The 21,298-nt window shown below is 47.3% G+C and overlaps 9 protein-coding genes and 1 non-coding gene across 10 annotated transcripts; 5 read left to right on the top strand and 5 right to left on the bottom strand.

Annotated features, from left to right (window-relative positions):
* Positions 1-48: 48 nt before the first annotated feature.
* On the top strand, positions 49-327 carry BX661DRAFT_141170 (30S ribosomal protein S17; the record flags this gene model as incomplete). Its single annotated transcript, XM_051532878.1, has 1 exon — positions 49-327. The coding sequence occupies one exon, from the start codon at positions 49-51 to the stop codon at positions 325-327; it is 279 nt and encodes a 92-aa protein (XP_051393508.1).
* A 1,256-nt stretch (positions 328-1,583) lies between these two features.
* Positions 1,584-1,657, bottom strand: BX661DRAFT_t36. Its single transcript has one exon. It is a non-coding gene; the product is annotated as a tRNA-Val (tRNA).
* Positions 1,658-2,031: 374 nt separating this feature from the next.
* On the top strand, positions 2,032-4,164 carry BX661DRAFT_179205 (uncharacterized protein). The gene has a single exon (XM_051535118.1). It carries the CDS (start codon positions 2,095-2,097, stop codon positions 4,144-4,146), a length of 2,052 nt encoding a protein of 683 aa, XP_051393507.1. The 5' UTR covers positions 2,032-2,094; the 3' UTR covers positions 4,147-4,164.
* BX661DRAFT_179203 (uncharacterized protein) lies at positions 4,165-5,227 on the bottom strand. Its single transcript, XM_051535117.1, has one exon. It carries the CDS (start codon positions 5,178-5,180, stop codon positions 4,653-4,655), a length of 528 nt encoding a protein of 175 aa, XP_051393506.1. The 5' UTR covers positions 5,181-5,227; the 3' UTR covers positions 4,165-4,652.
* Positions 5,228-8,004: 2,777 nt separating this feature from the next.
* Positions 8,005-9,889, bottom strand: BX661DRAFT_179197 (N2,N2-dimethylguanosine tRNA methyltransferase). The gene has a single exon (XM_051535116.1). The coding sequence runs from the start codon at positions 9,839-9,841 to the stop codon at positions 8,111-8,113; it is 1,731 nt and encodes a 576-aa protein (XP_051393505.1). The 5' UTR covers positions 9,842-9,889; the 3' UTR covers positions 8,005-8,110.
* Positions 9,890-9,895: 6 nt separating this feature from the next.
* On the top strand, positions 9,896-10,963 carry BX661DRAFT_179196 (diphthine synthase). The gene has a single exon (XM_051535115.1). The coding sequence runs from the start codon at positions 10,046-10,048 to the stop codon at positions 10,901-10,903; it is 858 nt and encodes a 285-aa protein (XP_051393504.1). The 5' UTR covers positions 9,896-10,045; the 3' UTR covers positions 10,904-10,963.
* On the top strand, positions 10,964-12,050 carry BX661DRAFT_179195 (SURF1 family-domain-containing protein). The gene has a single exon (XM_051535114.1). The coding sequence runs from the start codon at positions 11,030-11,032 to the stop codon at positions 11,936-11,938; it is 909 nt and encodes a 302-aa protein (XP_051393503.1). The 5' UTR covers positions 10,964-11,029; the 3' UTR covers positions 11,939-12,050.
* Positions 12,051-12,074: 24 nt separating this feature from the next.
* BX661DRAFT_169623 (P-loop containing nucleoside triphosphate hydrolase protein) lies at positions 12,075-16,417 on the bottom strand (the record flags this gene model as incomplete). Its single annotated transcript, XM_051533539.1, has 3 exons — positions 12,075-14,241; positions 14,370-15,746; positions 15,843-16,417. 3 exons carry the CDS (start codon positions 16,415-16,417, stop codon positions 12,075-12,077), a joined length of 4,119 nt encoding a protein of 1,372 aa, XP_051393502.1.
* Positions 16,418-17,188: 771 nt separating this feature from the next.
* BX661DRAFT_179188 (putative PEP8-vacuolar protein sorting/targeting protein) lies at positions 17,189-18,597 on the bottom strand. The gene is made up of 3 exons (XM_051535113.1): positions 18,493-18,597; positions 18,201-18,344; positions 17,189-18,102 (listed from the first exon to the last, which is right to left on the bottom strand). Exons 1-3 carry the CDS (start codon positions 18,502-18,504, stop codon positions 17,293-17,295), a joined length of 966 nt encoding a protein of 321 aa, XP_051393501.1. The 5' UTR covers positions 18,505-18,597; the 3' UTR covers positions 17,189-17,292.
* A 268-nt stretch (positions 18,598-18,865) lies between these two features.
* Positions 18,866-19,492, top strand: BX661DRAFT_196980 (deoxythymidylate kinase-like protein; the record flags this gene model as incomplete). Its single annotated transcript, XM_051538092.1, has 1 exon — positions 18,866-19,492. The coding sequence occupies one exon, from the start codon at positions 18,866-18,868 to the stop codon at positions 19,490-19,492; it is 627 nt and encodes a 208-aa protein (XP_051393500.1).
* Positions 19,493-21,298: the final 1,806 nt, after the last annotated feature.

Below are 21,298 nucleotides of genomic sequence, written 5' to 3'. Positions count from 1 at the left end.
CTATTTTTACGCACGAATTCAAATCCTTTCATATTTTCTGCAACCGAAATGAGGCACAACTTTATCGGCATGGTTGTCAGCACGGCAATGAATAAGACAGTTAAAGTCCGGGTGCCCAAGCGCGTGATGAACAACTACGTCCAGAAGGAGCTGCTCGTACACAAAAACTACATGGCTCATGACGAGTTTGAGCACTGCAAGCTGGGCGATATCGTGCGCATCGAGCACTGCAGGAAGCTCAGCCGGCACAAGTCGTTTGCGGTTGCGGAGGTTGTCAAACCTGCCAGAACCTGGACAGATCCGGAGACCGGCGAGGTCCATCTCTAAAACCAACGAAATAAACCGGAGAGGATCTTTGATTTCTCAGCTTTTGCCAAATACAAAAATATTTAAATACTACAAACTCCATAAAAAAATCCACGTTCGTACAACTTCACTTGCTGTTTGCCACGCTTGAGCATTATCGGCTAGCCTCCCCGATTTTAATCACACTTAATTTATTTATGATCAAAAGTTGCTTTTCCAACCCTCAAATGATAAGCCGCTTGCTTTTTTTCAAGCAGCCAGCCATATTTTTTACATAGCTACACACCCAAAAAGAGTACAAAAAGGACAGGCTGACCAGTATTTTTTCTCAGAAACGAAGAGGGATTCAGCTGCCAATTTGCACAAACAAGACTTGCACTTTTCTGTTTTCCAGTCTTTCCCGTTTTCAATTAGAACAATTCAACACTAGTCAATTTATCCAAATCAACACAATGTTCGCTCTTTCCGCAATCCGCACCCAGGTACGCATGCTGTTCGAATAAATGCGCGCGCAATTTCTGACACACACACACACAACTGCCCCCTCATCACCAGCGGAAACGCAACGAAACCAAGCAACGAAAGAAAATGGACGCAGCGTTGCAAGCAACCTGAAATTTGATAATTGAAAATTAACACTCGACTGTGATATTGACCAAATTATTTATACATTTATAGACCGCCAGCCGTTTTGCCGTCCGCAGCTTCTCGGTCTCCAGCGCCGCCAAGAAGGGTATGTTTAATCACAGTGGGAGCAGCATACAGAACCCATGAATAGTATAATATCACTCGTCTGATAACCGGTGCTAACTGATCCCCCATTTTTTCTTGCGCATTTAGACTTCCTCCAGGACCTGTACCTTAAGGAGATCCGCGGCTACAAGCCCGACGTCAAGGTAAGATACGCGTTTGCATTTTGCAGTTGCAGAACACATACTTTAATCGTTGCAAAAACTATTGTTAAACTGATATCGTTTGATGGTGTATATGTTCGCTATTTGCAAAAAAGTAGGCTGCCAAGGCCGAGGTTACCACCAAGGAGTTCGCCGCCCCCAAGGCCCCCGAGGTGCCCAAGAACGACGTCAACCTTGACGCCGACATCAAGGCCTACGAGCAGAGCGGTGTCCTGACTCAGTAATTGCTTTAATGAGTGCGCTTCTTTTTAAATAACATTGACATTTTATCATTTTCACTCTGCAAAATGAATAGGACAATATGACGTGCAAATTTAAATTACCAAAAGTACAAATAAAATTTTATATAAAAATATAAAAAAGTGATTTCTGCCAGGATTGAACTGGCGACCGTCTGCGTGTTAGGCAGACGTGATAACCGACTACACCAAGAAATCACACGAATTTTCAATTATACAAACTAATTGACCACGCTGATATCTCTATTTTAAGATACAATAATAATACTGTTGAGTTAAATTTACTATACTTTTTAAATTGTTATATTGATATTTACTCTGTTTAAAGCCATGGTCACAATACAATTGTGGCTAAATGTAATTTTTTACCTTATATTTTTTTGTTTTTTTTACCAACGCACAAGGTATTTTATCTGCCGAGTTAACACGTTGTCTTGGCTCTGAGCAACGCTAGATGTACAATATTAGCTATACACTGCACGTGTTTTCCCAAACTAGCTTGGTTTTACCGAAACTGGCATTACCACGGGCAAAAATTGCACGCCATTTTTTACATGGTCGAACTTTTGGCTTTTGAATTCATTCACAAAAGAACAATATTCTCAAGAAAATTTTCAACTTTTTTATTTATTTAAATGTCTGACGGCAGCAGTGATTCAGATGAACCCCAAGAGTGCCCACTATGTCGCGAGGATGCACCCATAGAACTGCCGGCATACGAGACATGGCTGCAATGCGACGTGTGCGAAGAGTGGTACCATGGAATTTGCGTCGGAATATCGTCTTCTGAATGCGGCCGCATTGACAAATATCACTGTCACAAGTGCATTGAGGAGCATGGGCTCAGCTCATACAATGGCCCCGCATTGCGGCGCTCGGGTCGCAGCCACGCGCCTGTGGACTACACCAAGCTTAATGAAGGGCAGCCAGCTACATTCAACCAGTACTTGTTGCGGCTGGATGGACACGAATTCCTCGACAACGAGTTTGAGCGTCTGGACGACGGAAGCGAGGTCACGCTGGAGTGGATTCGAAACCGCGACACAAACAACCCGTTTATTGTCAAAAGTGCAGCAGGGTTGGGGATGAGTATGCCCGATCCGGCCATGACTGTCAGTGACATTGCCAAGGAAATCGGCGAAGACACATCGGTGAGCGTCATGGACGTGCTAACGCAGGAGGAGCTAAGTGGGTGGACACTGGGCGACTGGGCAAAGTACTTTCATTCTGAGGATCGCCACAGAGTACTCAACGTTATTAGCCTTGAGATATCTGAAACATCGCTCGGCGACAGGATTCAGCGGCCGCGCATTGTGCACGAGATTGACCTCATGGAGAGTTATTGGCCCTTGTCCAAGCGCAAGCCGGGTAAATTCCCAAAGGTGAAGACATACTGCTTGATGAGCGTGCAGAATGCATATACCGACTTTCATGTTGATTTCAGCGGCACTTGGGTCTACTACCACGTTCTTTCCGGCGAAAAGGTATTTTACCTTGTACCGCCCTCGCCCTCGAACATGCGCAAGTTTGAGAGCTGGACCAAGTCGCCCGAACAGGCCGTGAGTCTCTTTGCTGGGCACGTCAAGCACTGCTTCGAGGTGCACGTGAAGGCAGGAAACACATTATTTATCCCCGCCGGCTGGATCCATGCTGTATTTACGCCGGTCGACACGGTCGTTATTGGCGGCAACTTTATGGTCATGCAAAGCCTCAATACGCATATCGGCACATACAAGCTGGAGGCACGCACTCGGGTGCCCACACGGTACCGCTTCCCCTTTTTCATAAAGTTCTGCCGTTACATGTCCGAGTTGCTGGCCAAGAAGTGGAGCAAGATGGACAAGCAAGCCAGGGCTGCGTGGTCGCTGACCGAACTCGAAGGCGCATTTGTACTGGCCTCGTTTCTTGACGACAAACTGCTAGGCCGCGAGTGTGACTCTGACGAGGCCAAGGCGCTGGGCGACAAGATGGCAGCCAGAAAGCACGTAAATAGGCTCCTTGAGCTTGTCGGCACGGAGCTCGGATCAAGGGTGCTACCGGAAGAATGGCTCAACCGCGAGTCGCAGTTGCGCGAGGGTTGTCATTTCAGGTGGATTCGGCCGGGCATGCCCCAGGGGTCATTGTTGCTTGCTGCGCGCCCACGGAGAAACCGGGCTGCCACCGGTGCTGACAATAACGTTGACAAATCGATCATAAAGATCCGCAAAAAGGCTGCTGAGCGCACTGATTCGGCTAAAACGTCGAGGCCAAAGCTGGTGCGCGGGAGACCCAAGAGCAGCGCTTCAGATACAATCAACGGCACCATTAATACAGCCGAAGCCAACAATGACAGCCCTGACGGCGAAAATGTGCTCGCAGCTCTCGGCACTGGCGCCGGCAGATTGAAGCGCCGGGTCGCATCTGATTCGGGAAGTAACAGTGATGATGGAACCACAGATTCCAACAGCGACAGTGAATCTGGCAGCGGCAGTGAATGTGACGACAGCCGCTCTGACTCGTCTATGTCGGATGGCGAAAACTTTGTTGTCTTGGACAGCGGCGATGAACGTAGGAAGCCCCGGAAACGCAAAATGAACCAAGCAAGCAGAAGTCTAACGTCGCTGAGACCTACAAAGCAGTTGCAGCAGGCGGCCAAGCTCACCGGTGCCAAGCAGCGAATAGCCGAGCGCTTAAAAATCAAGTTTTAAAATGTAATAGAAAGCAGTGCTTCGAAATTGATATTGAAATGCAATTAGATTACTAAAAAGTGAATGGGCTGCCATTAGCTCACATACGAGGAGTGCCCACTCTCAGCGGCGTTCCTCCGCCTCTGATCTCGCGAATTCGCTTTGGCTCCTTGACCGGTTCATCAGCGTCTTCGGCTGAGGCTTTAGCTCCATGCTTCGACTCTTGGTTCATACTGTCATCACCCTCCTCTTCCGCGCTCTCAGTCGCGCCAATAGAGCGGCCGAGCAACTCCAGAGACTTCAAGTACGTCTGCAAACGGCCGTCAATCTTTTCAAGTTTATCGATGCGCCGACGCTTTATCTTGCGCAGCTCGTCGCGCTTTGCCTTGGCTTCGGACTTTGCTGCCATAAGCCTAACAAATCAGTAAAGCAAAAAAGCAGCAGCATCAGCGCAAGTTATTAGTAAAACTAGTCGACAAAGCATAGACAGAACAGAACTAGCAGCCAAACCCCAAATCCAAAATGACTTACATCTCTCTCTGCTTGATCTCGTAGCGCAAACGACTGAGCATCATCTCATGCGGCGTGTTTGTGTTCTGCTTGTACTCTTCGGGTGCCTCCTCCAAAAAACTGTCTAGTGGAATGATATTGATGGTCTGATAGATGGTCTCCAACTTCTCAGTAGAGTCAATTTCCTTCTGAATGTACGCAACCTCGCGCGCTTTGTTCTCCAGAAGCAAAGCAAGGTCGTCGGTCAATTGTTTCATATCGTTCACATTCTGGGCAAGGGCGGCCTTGTCTTCGTGCAATTTGCGATTTAGCAAGCGCAAACGGACAAATGTGCCGGTAGCTGTTTGGAGTATATTGTGATGTGCGCTAAAGGAGCGAGAGTCCTTATTTGACTCCCTCTTGCGCTTTTTGACAATGTGGTCGGCGATTTGCTCAATCTCGTCGCAGAGAGCACTTATCTGGGATGCGGATGTATCGATGGAGGCAGAAATAGTGCTCACGACACTGTCCTCAATATGTGCAGGTTCGCTCGATACAACTTCCATTTGTAAAAGTAAATAGCTGGATAAAGTAAGGTTGGGTGAAAAAACAGTGGGATGAACAAGATGTGCCTTATATTATAGAAAAAATAAAAACATATTTATACGTGTTATTGTAGACAATGTAAGGTATGGGTGTGTCCACGTGTATTTAATTTGGTTAACAAGGAGCAACTAAGGTGCGTTGAATATAAAGTACAGTCGCCCCAATGAGAGGCATATATGACCACGCACATAAATATTTTTACTGTTCCAATACGGTTAATGTCAATATTTTTACGATATTAATTGTATTATATTTGAATGGATAACTAGTAACTCAGTCTGTAATTAGCCATACTATCGGTATTTAGTTAATTATGTACGCTATTGTTATTTCAACGCTTCTTGAGTACTAGTCACTTTCCGGTCGATAAAACAGCTGGGCATCAAGTATGAGTGATTCTTGCTCATTGAAAAAAACCGGTGCACCAATATTACCAGTCTTTGAAGTATCGGGCAAATAAACCCAAGCACATCTCTGAAGGCGTCCACTGCCAACAAAAAGTTGCTGATCAGGCTGGATATGCTTTTCTGTATATTAAAGAATACGCAGTGCATCTTTTTATAATGGGTACGCACTACAGACCCTTTATAACCAGCGTGTCTGCAGTGCTCGCATCAATAACCTCCGTATATTGACCTTGAGATCAGGAAGTGGCAAGTCTACTCATAGAAAACGATTATTAAACCAGCTGTAAAGCTCTTTGTCTCGCATGGTTCGCCAATTCATTTGAAAGATATATCGGCATGCTTGCGCAATGGTGCGTTGGCCGTGTTTAAACCTGTGTATGTGGCTCTTTTTCTGCTGACGCTTGTGAATGAGAGTGTAGATGCCACCGGTTATACCCACATAGCTGCACGTTAAGCAAATAATCAGACCGCTGCCGCGCTCGACGCTCAAATTCAACGCAACTAACGCTGCCACCGACGGATATGGCTACAAATTGTTAAATGCGGTTCAACATGTAGGTTTAATTGGGGTTTAAAAACAATAAGACAGACTATTGTAATACTTTTGTTGTTGACTAAATTGTTATGCACAGTAGCAATGCTTGCAGCATAGATATGTTTGCACACGAGAGTATGCCTTTTTGCGAGGTATTTGTTGGATAATGATTTCCAATACAAAAGCTCGCATATTATGTTCACATGCAGAAACTTATGAGCGAAACCAGTCGCTGAAACAATTGTAAAGTATTTTTTGTATCTGTGTTGTTGTGCATTCCATACGCTGTTTTTGTAGCAAAAGTCTTGGGGTCAACAGTTGCACTCGAACGCATCAATACCAATGACAATATTAATATTTAAATGGGGTATATTTAAAAATAAAAATAAAAATATAGATACAGATACACAAAAGAAAAAATAGATCACGGAAAAGAGAAAGCGAGAGAGTATTGCCAAGAAGTAATCAGAACAACAAATGCATTTTAAATCCTGGCAACCAAGGGTTATTGCATAACGGAAAGAACAAAATTATGCATGCTCAATCACGGGCATGTACACTTTTTTTGGTACTTGCTATGGCTTAATCGATGTTATTATTGTTAAAGCTAGTCGTGGATGTGCAAGATAATGTTTCTGAGCAGCGTGCGCTCTCTCGGATTGACAAGGCTACGATCAGTGCTGTTCTGGTATTTGACGAGTACTTGTCTGATCTCCTCGGCAATATAGGACGGCACAAACATTGTCGAAGTGGAGGCAGACAGTGCAGTTGGGACTGGTTGAGCACTGGGTTGATTGGCAGCACTGTTAGCACTTGAAGCATAATGTTCAGGCTGCAATGCTGGTTCGACGGGTGGCTGGTTGTTGGGTGAGGGATGTGTTTCTAAAGCTGCGTCAGCCAATCCTTTGAATTTAACTGTGTCCAAAGAATCTGAAAAGCAAACCCGAATGTATCTACTGAATTGTAAACTACAATAAGAAAGCTGCTGAACAGGCCCAGCAATTGCATCTTTTGAAATCCATGTTGTGTCATGCTCCTTGTTATAGTGTTGCCGCATGCAATCTTTATCGCAACAAGCATAGTTTCAGTGCTCGCACCAATACATGTTATCAATCAATTTAATGCCTGGAACCGGAAAATCCACTCGCAACAATCGATCTTTATACCAACGCTGAAGCGCATCCTCTGGCTTGGCACCCGAATCCTCAGACAGCAGATAACTGCAAGCTTCTTTAACAGCCTGATAATCAAACCCGACCTTGTGCTGATGTCCATTTTTCTTCTGGCATTTCCTAAGATGATTATAAATGCTTCCAGGATATATTATATAGCAACAAGTCAGGCAAATAATCAAGCCGCTGCCACGTTCAACTTGCAAGTTCAACGCAGTCAATGCTGACTCTGACGGAGGCAACTATATAAAATAAAATCGTTAATATCATATAGTTTAATATACACACATAATAAAATTAATTAAAGCTTTACTTACAATAGTGTTGTATTTATTGGCGGCGCCTACCTGAGCGTTGGTATTTATAGCATTGAGGAGTTTGCATGAAAGAGCATGATTTTTTCTCATAAACCTGGTGGCAAAGGTTTTCCACACAGACATTCGCATATGCCAACTTTCTGCGGAAGCATATAGACGACACCCGTCGTTGAAATGATTTCAACATATGCTTTGTGTTTGGCTTTGTGTCTAGTATATCCAATATTCGAAGTAAAGGTCGCGGGACACTCCTCGCACTTCAAAAAACCTGGTTCGCGTTTAATTCTATCGGCTGGCATGAATATAATATATATATATTGAATAAAACGGTTTTAATGTAAGGAATATTGCAAAGCGAGCAATGAGAGAGAATATGTATTTTTTTCTGCTGAAGACGTTTCAGAGTCGCCATCGCTAAATGCCAACACGGTAGAATAATGGCTGTAATCACCTGATTATTTATTCTGTGCGGGGCTTCTTGTTCTCATTCTCAGAGACCGAAACAGCCTCGATGCCAGCAACGGCATCCGCAACAGACTCAGAAACAGCAGGCGCATCATCTTCCTGCTTGCGTTTGGGATCGGCGACCTTGGGGGTGCGCGTCTCTGAGTGACGGGCCTTGGGTCCCCAGTTCTTCTCGGGGTTAATCTGATAGCGCACAAGCCTGATGCGGCGCGACTCCGGGTTCGAGCCCTTGTTCTCCTCGAAAGAGACCTCAGTCGTACTCTCCTTTGAGAGAATCTTATCCGCATATGAGCCCTCCTCAATCTTCGGCGAGCGGCCAACCTCCTTGACATACGCGCGCATGACGTCCCAGACAACCTGCGACGGCGCATCGGTCTTGATAGAACCCTGGCGCGTGTGCACACCGGACACTCTGTAGCCGGCGTTGAGCAGCGCCGAGTTGATCTTGACCAGGGGCGGGCACGAGGTGCGCACGGCAGAGCACAGCTGTGAGAGGTTGTAGTGGAAGGGCGCGTCGTTCAGCTCCTCCAGAATGACCTTGAGCATGCCCTTCATACGCGGCTGCGTGCCATACATGTTCTTGTTCGTGGCGCTGACGCTGTTGTACATGCGCTGGACAAACTCCTTATTGTGCAGCGGGCCAAGCCAGCAAGGACCACCGAGTTCCTGCTTAGAATCACAGTGTGCGCACCGCTGGTCAACTGGTGATGAGGAAGGAACAAGGTAGCGAAGGTTAGCGCCCTTGCCAGGCTCGATAGAGCCAAAGGGCTGGGTCGTGTAGGTACCGCAGTACCGGCAATGGTGCACGACGCCCGTCTGGCTGGCCACCGTCTTGACCATGAGGGGCTTGTCGTGGACGCGCACAAAGATGCGCACGTAAAAGTCGATGCTGCACGACAGAAGAGGCTCGATGTAGCGCTTCTGGCGGTTGGCAGCCTGCTGCAGGCTGTTAATGACCAGACGCAGCGCCAGCTCGTGGCAGAACTCGGCCTTCAGCGGGCTGCCGCCGTACTTGGCGAAGCACGCCTCGGGATGGTTGTTACTGGCCAAAATGGCCAAGTCTGTGCAGGTAACACAGATCAAGCCGCCCTTCTTGACCGCGTGGATGGCGCCGTCGATAAAGGGCGCGGCAGTGCCGTAGGGATCCAGATCAACAACATCGAAGCGCTCCTTATCGCGGTAGCCGTACATGACCGAAATGGCATCGCCTTGGTTCGCGCGCACGAGATTCTGGCTCAAGCCGTTAAAGTGCACGTTGCGTTTGATAGACTCGACGGCATCGGGCAGCAGGTCATTAGTAAGAATATACTCAATGTCCTCAATCTCCTTGGCGTACCGCACGGAGCGCAGGCCCGATGCAGCCAGGGCCTCCAGCACGGTGAAGGTCTTGGGTGGCATCACCTTGGTCGGGTTGATCGACTTTTCAAAGCGCTCAGTCTTGGCCTCCATGGTGATATCGCGCCAGTTCTTGATGGCGGCTATGGACATGTCCCGGTTGAACTCCTGCACAGGGTTGTAAAAGACCTCATTGTTTTTGGGGAACAGGATGGTCGCCTTGCCTTCTTTGATCTTCTGGTAGTCCTCGATGTTGTATGTGGGGTCGGTGTTGGTGTCTGCCATTGTCTGATAATTGCGGCCGAGTTGGTGAATTCGCGGAATGCGTAAAATAAAAAAGTGGGAAAAGCGAATATAATGTGTTTTGGATGGCAAGGAGAGCAAGGGCATGCAGCGCTCGTTGATTATAAAAAGGGAAAAAGATCAAGAACAGCAAATAAAAAACAGGTGCTAAACAGAAAGAAAAATTTAAAAAAAATTTGCAACCGCGCCGTTGCAAAAAAAGGAGCAAATAAAAAATCGGTCCAATATATATTATATTCTTATTTTTAATTTCACTCACAAAAAAACAACTACAAAAAACACTAATTCGAAATGCTGTACATTGTTGGCCTGGGCCTCTCAGACGAGCGCGATATCACGGTCAAGGGCCTGGAGGCCGTCAAGGGGTCTGAGCGTGTGTACCTGGAGGCGTACACAAGCATCCTAATGGTGCCTAAGGAGCGGCTGGAGAAATTCTACGGCAAGGAGGTCATTATCGCGCATCGCGAGACAGTCGAGTCGGACAGCGACTCTATTCTGCGCGACGCCGACAAAGTTGACGTCTCGCTCCTGGTTGTTGGCGATCCGTACGGCGCGACCACGCACACGGATCTGGTCATTAGAGCTCACGAGCTGGGTATCCAGGTGAAGACCATCCACAACGCCAGCATCATGAATGCTGTTGGCGCCACCGGACTCCAGCTCTACAGCTTTGGGCAGACTATCTCGTTGGTGTTTTTTACTGAGGATTGGCGGCCCGACAGCTTCTACGACCGCGTCAAGGAGAACTCGGACATTGGTCTGCATACCCTGTGCCTGCTGGACATCAAGGTACGCGAGCAGTCGATCGAGAACATGATGCGCGGTCGCCAGATCTTCGAGCCGCCACGCTACATGTCCATTAACCTGGCCATTGAGCAGCTGTTGGAGGTAGAGGAGAAGCGCCAGCAGAAGGCTTATACCAAGGACACCCTGGCTGTCGGCGTATCGCGCCTGGGCTCCGATGACCAGATCATTAAGGCGGGCACGCTCAAGCAGCTGCTTACCGAGGACTTTGGTGCGCCGCTGCACTCGCTTGTTCTTGTCGGAAGCCGCCTGCACTTGCTGGAGGCCGAGATCCTGCGCTCCAACGCTGTTGATCTTGAGGGTCTTAACCTGGTCCTTAAGCGGGACTTTGGCATCGAACGATAAATTTTGGATAAATTAATTTCTGTTGATTTCCCCTTTATCTTTCATTTTTTTGACTAAATACAATACAAAAAAGTATACATTTTTTCCTTTCTTTGTTTCTCTTTTCATTATTTTTTTACATTTCCAATGTTCCGCTCGTTTTCATTTGCTCGCTCGTTCAATTCGGCATTCGTTCGCACGCCTCAGGGCGGTCGCCCAGGAGGAAGACTGGCGTCCCGCACATACGCACAAAAGCTTCACGCCGATGACTCCATTATCGATGCTGAATGGAAGGGCCGCCTGTACTCATGGAAGACAATCGGAATGTGCACCATTCCTCTGATAGCTCTTGGACTGGGCACATGGCAGGCGCAAAGGCTCAAGTGGAAGCTCGCCCTTCTCGATGAGGTCAACGACCGCATGCACCGCCGGCCCGTTGCGCTGCCCCTGAAGGTGACGACAGATGAGATCAACCGCAACGAGTATCGTAAGGTCATCGTCTATGGAGAGTTTGACCACAAAAACGAGATGCTCATTGGCCCGCGGTCATACGAGACAGAGCCTGGGTTTATTGTGATTACGCCGTTGGTGCGCGAAGACGGCTCGCGCGTGCTGATAAATCGTGGGTGGATCAAACGCGAGCTGAAGGATCCAAAGAGCCGACCAGAGTCGCAGAGCTCTGATCCAGTTACAGTCGTAGCATACGTGCGCAAGGCACCCGGAAAGAACAGCTTCATACCAGACTCTGAGCCCGAAAAGGACATCTGGTACAGTTTGGACCTAAAGCTAATGGCCAAGCACACGGGCTCGCAGGAGGTACTTTTGGAGGTTATCCAGCCAGAGTCTATGGGTACAATCATGTACAACCTGAAGAACGGCATTCCTCTGGGCGTGCCGCAGCAAATTGATATCAGAAACAACCATTTGCAATACTTGATAACCTGGTACTCGCTGGCCGCAATTACCGGCGGTATGCTGTTTTTCACCCTGCGCAAACCTCAGAGCGCCATCTCCACAATTAAGAGACTGCGCAAGCGAGGCGGAAGCATCCTGTAAAGGGCATACTCGCTTTTGAGACAGCACAAGTACAAGCGATGTATTAGTAAGAAACAGGATGCATATAACTATCTGTAAGCGCATGAATAAATAACTCAATCTTGTAAATAAACATATTTATTTGTTGAAAAACAAGTCAATTGCCCTGGTTGAGATTCATGCTCTCGACCAACTGCGAGAAATGACTGTTCTTGTCAGCAAGTAGGTTTTTAGGTGAGTCAAACTCTGCCATCTGGCCGTGATCCATCACCAGGATGCGGTCGCTATCCATCACAGTGCCTAGTCGGTGTGCAATGGTCAACACAGTGCAGTCCTTAAACTCGCGGCGGATCACCTCCTGCATAACCTGGTCAGTCTTGGAATCCATGTTGGCTGTCGCTTCGTCCAGAATGACAATCTTGCGCTGCCAAAGCAGAGCCCTGCAAAGACTGATGAGTTGCCGCTGCCCGACACTGAAGTTACCTCCGCCGTCTTCTACCCATTTGTTCAGCCCGACACCCTCAACCCACGGCCCTTTGTTGGAATATTCGTCATCCGGGGGCTTTTCGTACTTCTCTGTTGGAGTATCGAAAATATCGCCAACCTGGCCTGCACGAATAGCCGCCCAGACTTCTTCATCAGTGTACTTGTTGGTTGGATCAAGATTGTCGCGGACGGTTCCTTCAAACAGTGCCGGGTCCTGCGGAATGATGGCAATGCGCGACCGGAGGTCCTGCAGTCCGATTGTCGAAATGTCAATGCCGTCGATGATGATCTGGCCGCTAGCTGACTCGACCAAGCGCATCAGTGCGTATGTGATCGAGCTCTTGCCTGCACCCGTGCGGCCGACAATGCCAATCTTCTCGCCGCCTCGTGCCGAAAAGTTGAGCCCTTTGAGAACCAGGTCCAACTCTGAGCGGTAGCGCATGCTGTAATCGTGGAACTCAACCACGCCATTCTGCGGCCAACTGGGCTCTGGCCTTGCATTCTCAATGACCGCCGGTGCCTCGCGCTCCAACTGTTCAGTAAATTGGTAGTAGCGGGAAAGTGAACGGGTGTTATCCCCAAAGCCATTGATGATCCAGGATAGACTTTTTACACGACTAAACATATTCAGCGCCAACGATATCATCACGTCGACCTCTCCAGCGAGCACAGGTGTGCCAGTGTAAAGACGCCGACGAATGTTAAAGAGCAAGATTCCGCTGCGGATGAGCTCTGTGCAAATGGTCCGTATAATCCAATTCGACCCAAGCAATCGACTGCGCAAATAATTGTAGTATACCCTGTCGGCAATCGAGGCTCTGAAGCGGTCTAGGTACTGGTCAGCGCATCTGTGAATCCGAAGCAGAGTTCTGTTTTGAAGGATCACACTGTTAAATTTATCAGAATGCTGATAAAAGTGCTTGATTCCCAGGCCCCAAACTACGGTATCCAGGGCATTAGAAAGCATTTGATACGAGACATTCGCTCCAAGCATGGGTAAACACAGCAGCAGAACTTTTGGCGATGTCTTCATGACCTGAAGTATGGAAGTAGCAGCTGAAAACCCGTTAAACACAGAGTTGCACAAGACATAAGGAAGAGAACGGGTGATGCGATACTGGTCGTTCATAAGTATGTCGATAATTTGGGAGCGAGAGAGACCCTCAACCACTGTGAGCGGCATTGAAAGAAATAAACCGACAAGCTTGCGACGCATCTGCTCTGACAGGGGTTTGGTCCACAAAACCTTCCTGATCCACAACTCAAATGAGTTCACCTGCATGCGACCAATCTCTATAAGCGCATTGACAATTAGATACCTGCTCATCGACTGGCGCATCGTGTCGGGATTGCTGTCGACCATGAGCTCGATTCGCAAGCTTTCAGCATAGTAGATGGCATAAACTTTGGCAAGCTGGATCAATACTACAATGGCGACAGCCTCGTACCCGCTGAGCTTGGTAAACCTCCACAGCTGCCACATCTTGAACGGCGGGTCCTTCAGCTTGGGGTAAATAGTAAACTCGCTGGATTTGGTGTCAGCGATTCTGGGCGAGTCGTTCTCTGTTGACAATTCGGAGATGTGCTCATCTGTGTTGACAAGAGACACAAAATCAACCGGCTGCTGCTCGGAAATCTCAGCATGCCCCTCTGCAAGCGTAATGACCTTGCTGCTCAGTGGCACTAGATGCTCGGCATGAGTGACTAGAATGCGCGCTTTGCCGCCAATGATGCCGCCAGATGCCAAAACACGCTCAACAATGAGGCGCTCGACCCGCGCATCGACAGCCGCAAGCAAGTCGTCGAAGATGTAAACATCTGCTTTTAGGTATAGCGCCCTATACGATGTTGATACATAATCAAAACAAAACAAAGCACACGAAATAATTAGCAACAAAATACACATTTTATACGCTGCATATGTTGCATTCATGCCATGCATTTGCTGTAAATATCCAATACTTACCTCGCTAGTGCCAGTCGCACCTTTTGACCACCGGACAGGTTAATGCCTTTGTATCCAATCTCTGACAGATCACCAGCTGCAAACTGCTCGACATCCTCGGACAGGGCGCATGCTTCCAGCACCTGGTGCATCCACTTCTCGTCGTACTCGGCGCCCATGAGCACATTCTCGCGAAATGTGTCGTTCATAATGTACGGCTTCTGGCTGACGTAGCCAATTCTTCCGTACACGCGGCCATGTCCACCAACCACGGGCATCTCGCCACACAGCCCTGAAAGGAGCGATGACTTGCCGCCGCCAACACGCCCAATAATCGTGACAAACTCGCCAGCCTTGACGCACATCGTGATTGGATCCAGTGCAAACTTGTTCTCGCCCCAGCTTAATACACAGTTGTCGAGCTCCACCGCAACGCCATCCTCGGAGGTCTCTGGTACGTGTGTAATGAATACCTTTTGCTCATCATCGACAAGCGTCTGCATGAAGGCCACGCCCTTGTTGATTTTGGCAATTTCTTTTCCAACGGAAGCAATCTTTTTTGTGAATTCTGTGAGCGAGTCAATCGAACCCATTAGCAATGCGACGCCTGCATATGATACTGGTTTGCTGGACGTGCTGAAGAAAATGATAATTGTCAGCGCCGCGGAAATCTGTGAGGACGCGCACCCAATGAGGTCGACACTGTAGCTTGCCATATTCCAGGCCATTGGCGGCACATACTCCGGCAAGTCATACCACGACCTCGCACCCATGAACACCTTTTCCCAGGCATAACACTTGATTGTGCGAATGTTGTCGATTATGTTGAAGTAGTCATCTTGAAACCTGGGCACCCTGGTCGCCCTATTTAGTTGTCTCAAGTGCTCGATCTTTTGGGAAACCAAGTGGGAGAACAGTTGGTGAGTGAGGGTGATAACGACGGGAATGGTAATATGCCAGCCGATCTCTCTGTAGATGATCCACACGTTGAAGAACTGACCAAACGCTGAACTGAGGGCGCCAAGAAGAGAAGAAATGCCGAACACAATGTCTTCAATCCGACTATTAAAGGTCCACGTGCTGTTAATATTGCAATTGGACGCCATAAAAAACTCCAGCGATTTAATACGAAGAAGTGCATGCATCTTCTTCTTCAATAAATCCCGTGTGGTTGAGATATAATCACTGGCTATATGAGCGAATAACAACAGTTGCCAGATAACAAGAAGCACAGCCAAGCTCGGGAAGTCAACAGGGCCCGGGGTGCTTATGGCCGCAAGAATGCCAACAAACAGGAGTTTGCGCCAGTGAAGTGCTACATTAATAAGTGTATCAGCAACAAGCATCGTGGCAAGCCCCTTCCACTCGGCCATGATTAGCCCGCGGATGATAAAGAACCTATTTGTGCAAGAAAATAATAAAATATACTAGCGCATTTAAAAAACAATATACAGTTTAAAACATAAACTCTAGCATGTTTTTTTAAATGTTTACCTCTGTCTTGGGTCAAACACCGCTTTCTTGCTGTCCTCGCTAAATTTCTTTTCAAAGCTGCGGTTGGTGAGATCGTCAATGACAAGGTTGCGACCGCGGGAAATCTTGACAATTACAAACCCATCAAGTGCGCACACGCCCTTGAGATGGAACACAATGATGCTTTTCAACTGCGGATCCAGCGCATACCACGCAAGACAAAGGTGAATTGCCGCACTGGCTGCGGTTGTTGGCAGATACAGCAGTAGTGGCAACTGGACTAATCGGTAAAGTCTGGCCAAATGAAGACATGCGAGCGCATTGCTGCTGCTGCAGCTGGTGTTCAAATAATGGCAAAATGCCGAATACGCCGTCAGTGAGACTGTGGCAGACAAAGAGGCAGTAAGGACTACTGAGTTGATGAACGCGCTCTGGGTTACAAGTGCCACGTTGATAATGCCTAGAGCAATCAGTAGAGGTGCGGGCTTGTCTTTGCGCCTGGTAGGTTTGGCGCTAAACATTGACACAAGGCATGCCATTGACACAACAATATCAATTGCGATGCCGGCGTTTGCCGCAATGAAATCGGCTGACATTTGTTGGTAACTTGAAAATATAGTACTATAAAAAAGTTTGATTGGGTGGGTGGTGTTTTGAAATGTGCTAAAATAGGCAATTAAGCAGGATATAAAATCGGAGTAGGAAAATGAAAGAACATAAAAATGGAAGAACAGGGGGGTTAAAAGCATAATCTTTTATTTCTGTTGAAATACAAGCAGTGCGACGACAAGAAAATATTGCTTTTTCATTTTTGACATCCAGATATGTAAACATAACAATTTAGTAGCATTACAATTCACACCAAGTGTGATAGGCATATCGGCGATGGGAGACATGAGATGTTTTCTCTACTAGATCTAAAGCCGCAGTCGGATTGAGAACATTCCAAACGCAACAAATGTCTCTGTGAGAAACAAACGGCATATACGTCATTATATTGTCTTGGCATGGGAGCCCTGACACTTGCATTTTAGACAAGGTACTTATTGCTTCTCACAGTTTCTGTTTGGTTGGAATAGACGAGAGACAATTGGATTATTGCTGCAACATTACATGTGCTCATTGCATAGCACCACATAGCACCGCATTGCACAACTGTATCTACATATTATACGTTTACACATGGATTCTTCTTTTGTTTGTAAGGTATATTTTTTTTATAAAATTATATTGGCCGACATTGCAAATATTTTATGTTAGCATTCATATTTGAAGTTTATTCTGCGCAACCAATGATATAAAATATACAGCGCAGATTAAATGTCGATATGCTAATATGGCAATTCGATAATAGATTTTGTGTACTGCTGCCACAAAGTAGTCGCTCAGCTTGTAAAAAATTACTGGAAAATTAATTTTAAGAAAAAACAAGAACCAAGCAAGCTAGGGTTATATAAAAGAGCTCTACGGGTTATGCAGAGTTGCCAAGGTGCGCTTCCAATTCAGAGTCGTCCCTACCATCGGGGGTCTTCTTCTCTCCGCCGTTTTTTCGATACAGCGTGATTTCCTGCTGCTTAAAGTACCGCCGGTTTTCCTCATCAATAAGGACCAGATTCAGATAGTATCTGGTCGAAAATTTTTTGTTCACGTCTCTGTACGTCGGCGTCAGGTCAAAACCGCCGAGGAACAAGCGAATGGGGATGGTCTCGCCACGCACTGGCGCGCCATCCATAATTTCAAACTTTGTAATGGTCTCACTCTCGTTGTACTGATTGGGCGCTGCTCCCGTTGTCTCCCTGCGAATAATCGACAGCTCCATGTGCTTGATTTTGATCCGCACAAGCAAAAAGTAAATTTTGCCCACGATGACGTCTTTCAAGTGGTACTTTGACTTGTTGTACTCGAATTCAATGTGCAGGCAGTCCTCAATCCCGACCTCCATGCGGATAGAGCTGTTCACCTCTGGCGGGACGCGGTATGAGTACACCCAGAGGTCCTTGCTCTGCATAATGGCCCCGACGCGCTTAGACACGGTGGCCTGGACAAAGTACCGCAGCTTAACGTTGATTCCCTGGTAGCTCTCATACTGCTTCTCGACGTTTTTGAACTCAAAGTTGTACATTGTCGTGTTGGTGAGCTCCGCTGGCGCTGCCAGCTCCTGCACGAGAGACACAAACTCGTAGTGGTTCCCGCGGTCATAAAACATTTCAATGCTGCCAATAAATTGCACCTTGATTCCGTAGTGCTCCAGCTGTTTGCCCTCGTGTACGCGCACGACTACCTATATGAGCACCGATGCTAATTAATATGGTGCTCTGTAAAACAAAATAACACACTCTTCACCAGTCCCTTACTTCTTTTTACCACGTATTGTCCTACCTTTCCTGATATTGATTCGCCGTCAAAGTACAGCGGCGCCTTGTCGCGTTTGTCCTTGCCCACCCGGTACTCGACTTGCTGGCGCTCATCTTCACCATTTAGAATTACCGTCACGTCAGCCACGGGCCCAAAGCCAAACAGATTCTATAGAATGAAATGCAAAGACAAGAAGAGTGTGGGTTACTTAGTTCTTTTGGGCCTAGCTCGATTTGGGAATGGTACCAACGACCAGAGATGCCAAAATTCATGCCCGCCCAGGCCGCTCCCTTCGCTTAAAGTTCTTGCTACATACTGCTAAGGACATGTGAATTCAAATGCGAGTGTTTGTGCTAATAACTGTAAAAAAGAGTGAGAAAAATAGTGTACGAAATTAGACGAGCTTGAAGAAATGAAATTGCCATGGTTGGAAAAAAAGAGGCGGTCCGCTTAACACCTTCATATTGCCCACGTTTTTTTCAATGGGCTTGGATGACGTGTGATCACAAAATTTGCCATCCCATTTTTATATTTAATCCAGCTTGCACGTGAGATGAAAACAGGTGATTTATTGCTTTTGTTTTTCGATTTTTGCTTTTTTGCTTTTTTTAGTTCCACCTTCAAATTCATTTTTTTGCAAATTTTCAGTCCTGGCGTCGTCGCATTTGAGGCACATTTTACAGCGCAGAATGACCAGAGGCCTATTTATTTTATTCGAGGGCTGCGATCGCAGTGGCAAGACCACACAGAGCACGCGCCTCGTGCAGGCGCTCAACGACTCGGGCATCAAGACCAAGCTGCTAAAGTTCCCTGATCGCACCACGGCTATCGGGAAAATGATTGACGGGTACTTGACACAAAATACCAAGCTCAGCGACCAGGCCATCCACCTGATGTTTTCTGCCAACCGCTGGGAGGCCATGGAGCAGATGCAAGCCGATCTTGAAAGCGGCATAACGCTGGTCGTTGATCGGTATGCATATTCGGGTGTGGCGTTTTCGGCGGCCAAGAAGCTCGACTTTAAGTGGTGCAAGGCTCCCGATGTTGGGCTTCTGGCTCCAGACCGTGTGTTTTTTATGGATATTCACCCCGACGACGCAGCCAAGCGGGCTGGGTACGGCGAGGAGATATATGAGAGGAGGGAGTTTCAGATCGAGGTGCGCGTCAAGTTCTTCACCATGATGGACAAGGCTTGGTCAATTGTGGACGCCAACAAGGATATGGACGAGATTCACAGGCAGATTTTGTTTTTGACGAAAAAGGCCATCCAGAAGCAAGAGGAAGGCCTGGCCCCCATTGGAAGGTTGTGGGTGTAAGGGCACCACCGCCCCCAGTTGTCCTATTTTTTAAACTTGGTTCATAGGTAATATTCAACTTATAACATGCACGCAGTAATACTTTCCTCTACCTTAATTTCTGGGCATTTAGTTGCCTAGACGACGACAAGCACACTCACAAAAAGACAAATAGCAGTTACTCATCGCGCGCCGTTATATGCCTTGCATTTATGAAATTTAAAGGCTTGCATCGCAACAAGAGTGCAAAAAGATAGATGCGCAGGCGTATATGCGGGATTACTGCCGTTTGTAATTAGGCTGTCGCAACTCCAACAAATTGATTTGTCTGGTGCAGACAGCATCGCAAAAGTAACAAATTGCAAGTGTAATTGTAGACAGTTACATTGTATAAATTGAATATATTGCATCCTGGCGAAACAACAATATACCGCAGCAGCACATATTATGCGTAGATAGGTGAGTTTCCAGGTTCTGAATACTCGCAGGATTTTAAAGAAGGAATACGCAATTTGGGAGTGTTTCGATATTCCTTCTCTTTTCTCTTATTTTATTGCGTTGTTTCTTTAAATAATTAAACATTTATCTCTTATTATATTTAATTGCACTGGCACTGGCAATTATATTGGCACTAACAACTGTACATCCCTTTACATACAAAATATAACATTTTTAAATCATCGTTTCGCCATAATGAAGATATCACCAGTGTTTTTGTTGCTTTCGGCCACGCTGGCCCACGGGCACAAGGGCTACAGTTTGTATAATGCACCAGCAGCCCAGGCGACTGGCAGCTACGTGCCTCTGTTTGATTTTGAGCTGGCGCCGTACAATGTGGCACTGGAGATTATCGCTGAGGCGCTCGAGAAGCTGGCAGATACCATGGAGCCCCTCGATGTCCCGCTCCCCCTGATTGGCCCCGAATACTACCTTGAAGTGATGGTGAAGTCAACCAAAAAGACATATGCCCCGCGTCCCGATGGCCAGATCAACCCCATCAGCATTGAGGGTGGAGAGGCGCCGCTGGTCACCGAAATTGACATTATTCTTCCCGGAGAGTCCGTGGTTCATCAGACGATTGTACTTTCAGTTGATGATGGAGATAAGCCAAGAAGCACCACTGTGAGCAATGAGGAGTCTGAGAATCCAGTAACCGATATTTCTATGCCAGCACTTATTCCCTTGCCTGAACTCCAGACGGACAGCGCAGCTGGCGCCCTTCCCAATATTGAATCCACACCAGCTGCCGGTACAGAGGCATCTGAAGAGGCTTTGTCTGGCTCGACAGCCGAGTCAGCCTCTGAGGCTGAAACCAAGACTGAGACTGAGACCAAGCCCACTGCAACTGAGGCTTCGGACTCTGCTGGAATCGATTCGGATGTTGCATCGTTGCCCGATGCCACCGCTACAGATATTGCAATTGCCACTGCCACTGCCACAGAGACTGCCACAGCATTGGCCACAGTCATCGCCAATGTTACCACTGCCACCGAATCTGTCGATAACGGGGCAACAAGTGAAATTGACAGCAGCAAGTCCACTGAGGAAATCACGCTCGGTAAGTAAAAATAAGCAATATGAAGATAAAGGTACCAAAATATTATTTTGCCTAGCGTTATACTCAAAAGCAAAACATGTTTTTTGTTTGCCATGTTTTAGAGTCTCTGTCGCTTGAAGACACCATCACACCATCAAGGGCAGACACTGAGGGTGCTGGGCCAACCGAGGAGGAATCTGTGAAGGCCACTCCAAGTGAAACTGTATTTGTTATTGCCGATAACCTTACTTCGAAATCTGAATCGCCATCGGTCAACGCCACCGATTCCG

This window comes from Kickxella alabastrina (genome assembly GCF_025024165.1).
Source record: "Kickxella alabastrina strain RSA 675 chromosome Unknown BX661scaffold_5, whole genome shotgun sequence".
Taxonomy (NCBI): domain Eukaryota; kingdom Fungi; phylum Kickxellomycota; class Kickxellomycetes; order Kickxellales; family Kickxellaceae; genus Kickxella; species Kickxella alabastrina.
Note: the sequence above shows the minus strand (reverse complement) of the source record. Positions and strands in the feature narration are given on the sequence as shown.

Coding starts and splice junctions, on each gene's coding strand:
- BX661DRAFT_179205 (XM_051535118.1), top strand. CDS start 2,095: ATGTCTGACGGCAGCAGTGATTCAGATGAACCCCAAGAGTGCCCACTA.
- BX661DRAFT_179203 (XM_051535117.1), bottom strand. CDS start 5,180: ATGGAAGTTGTATCGAGCGAACCTGCACATATTGAGGACAGTGTCGTG.
- BX661DRAFT_179197 (XM_051535116.1), bottom strand. CDS start 9,841: ATGCCCTTGCTCTCCTTGCCATCCAAAACACATTATATTCGCTTTTCC.
- BX661DRAFT_179196 (XM_051535115.1), top strand. CDS start 10,046: ATGCTGTACATTGTTGGCCTGGGCCTCTCAGACGAGCGCGATATCACG.
- BX661DRAFT_179195 (XM_051535114.1), top strand. CDS start 11,030: ATGTTCCGCTCGTTTTCATTTGCTCGCTCGTTCAATTCGGCATTCGTT.
- BX661DRAFT_179188 (XM_051535113.1), bottom strand. Junction 18,103..18,200: donor GCGAATCAATATCAGGAAAG/GTAGGACAATAC, acceptor GTGCTCATATAG/GTAGTCGTGCGCGTACACGA.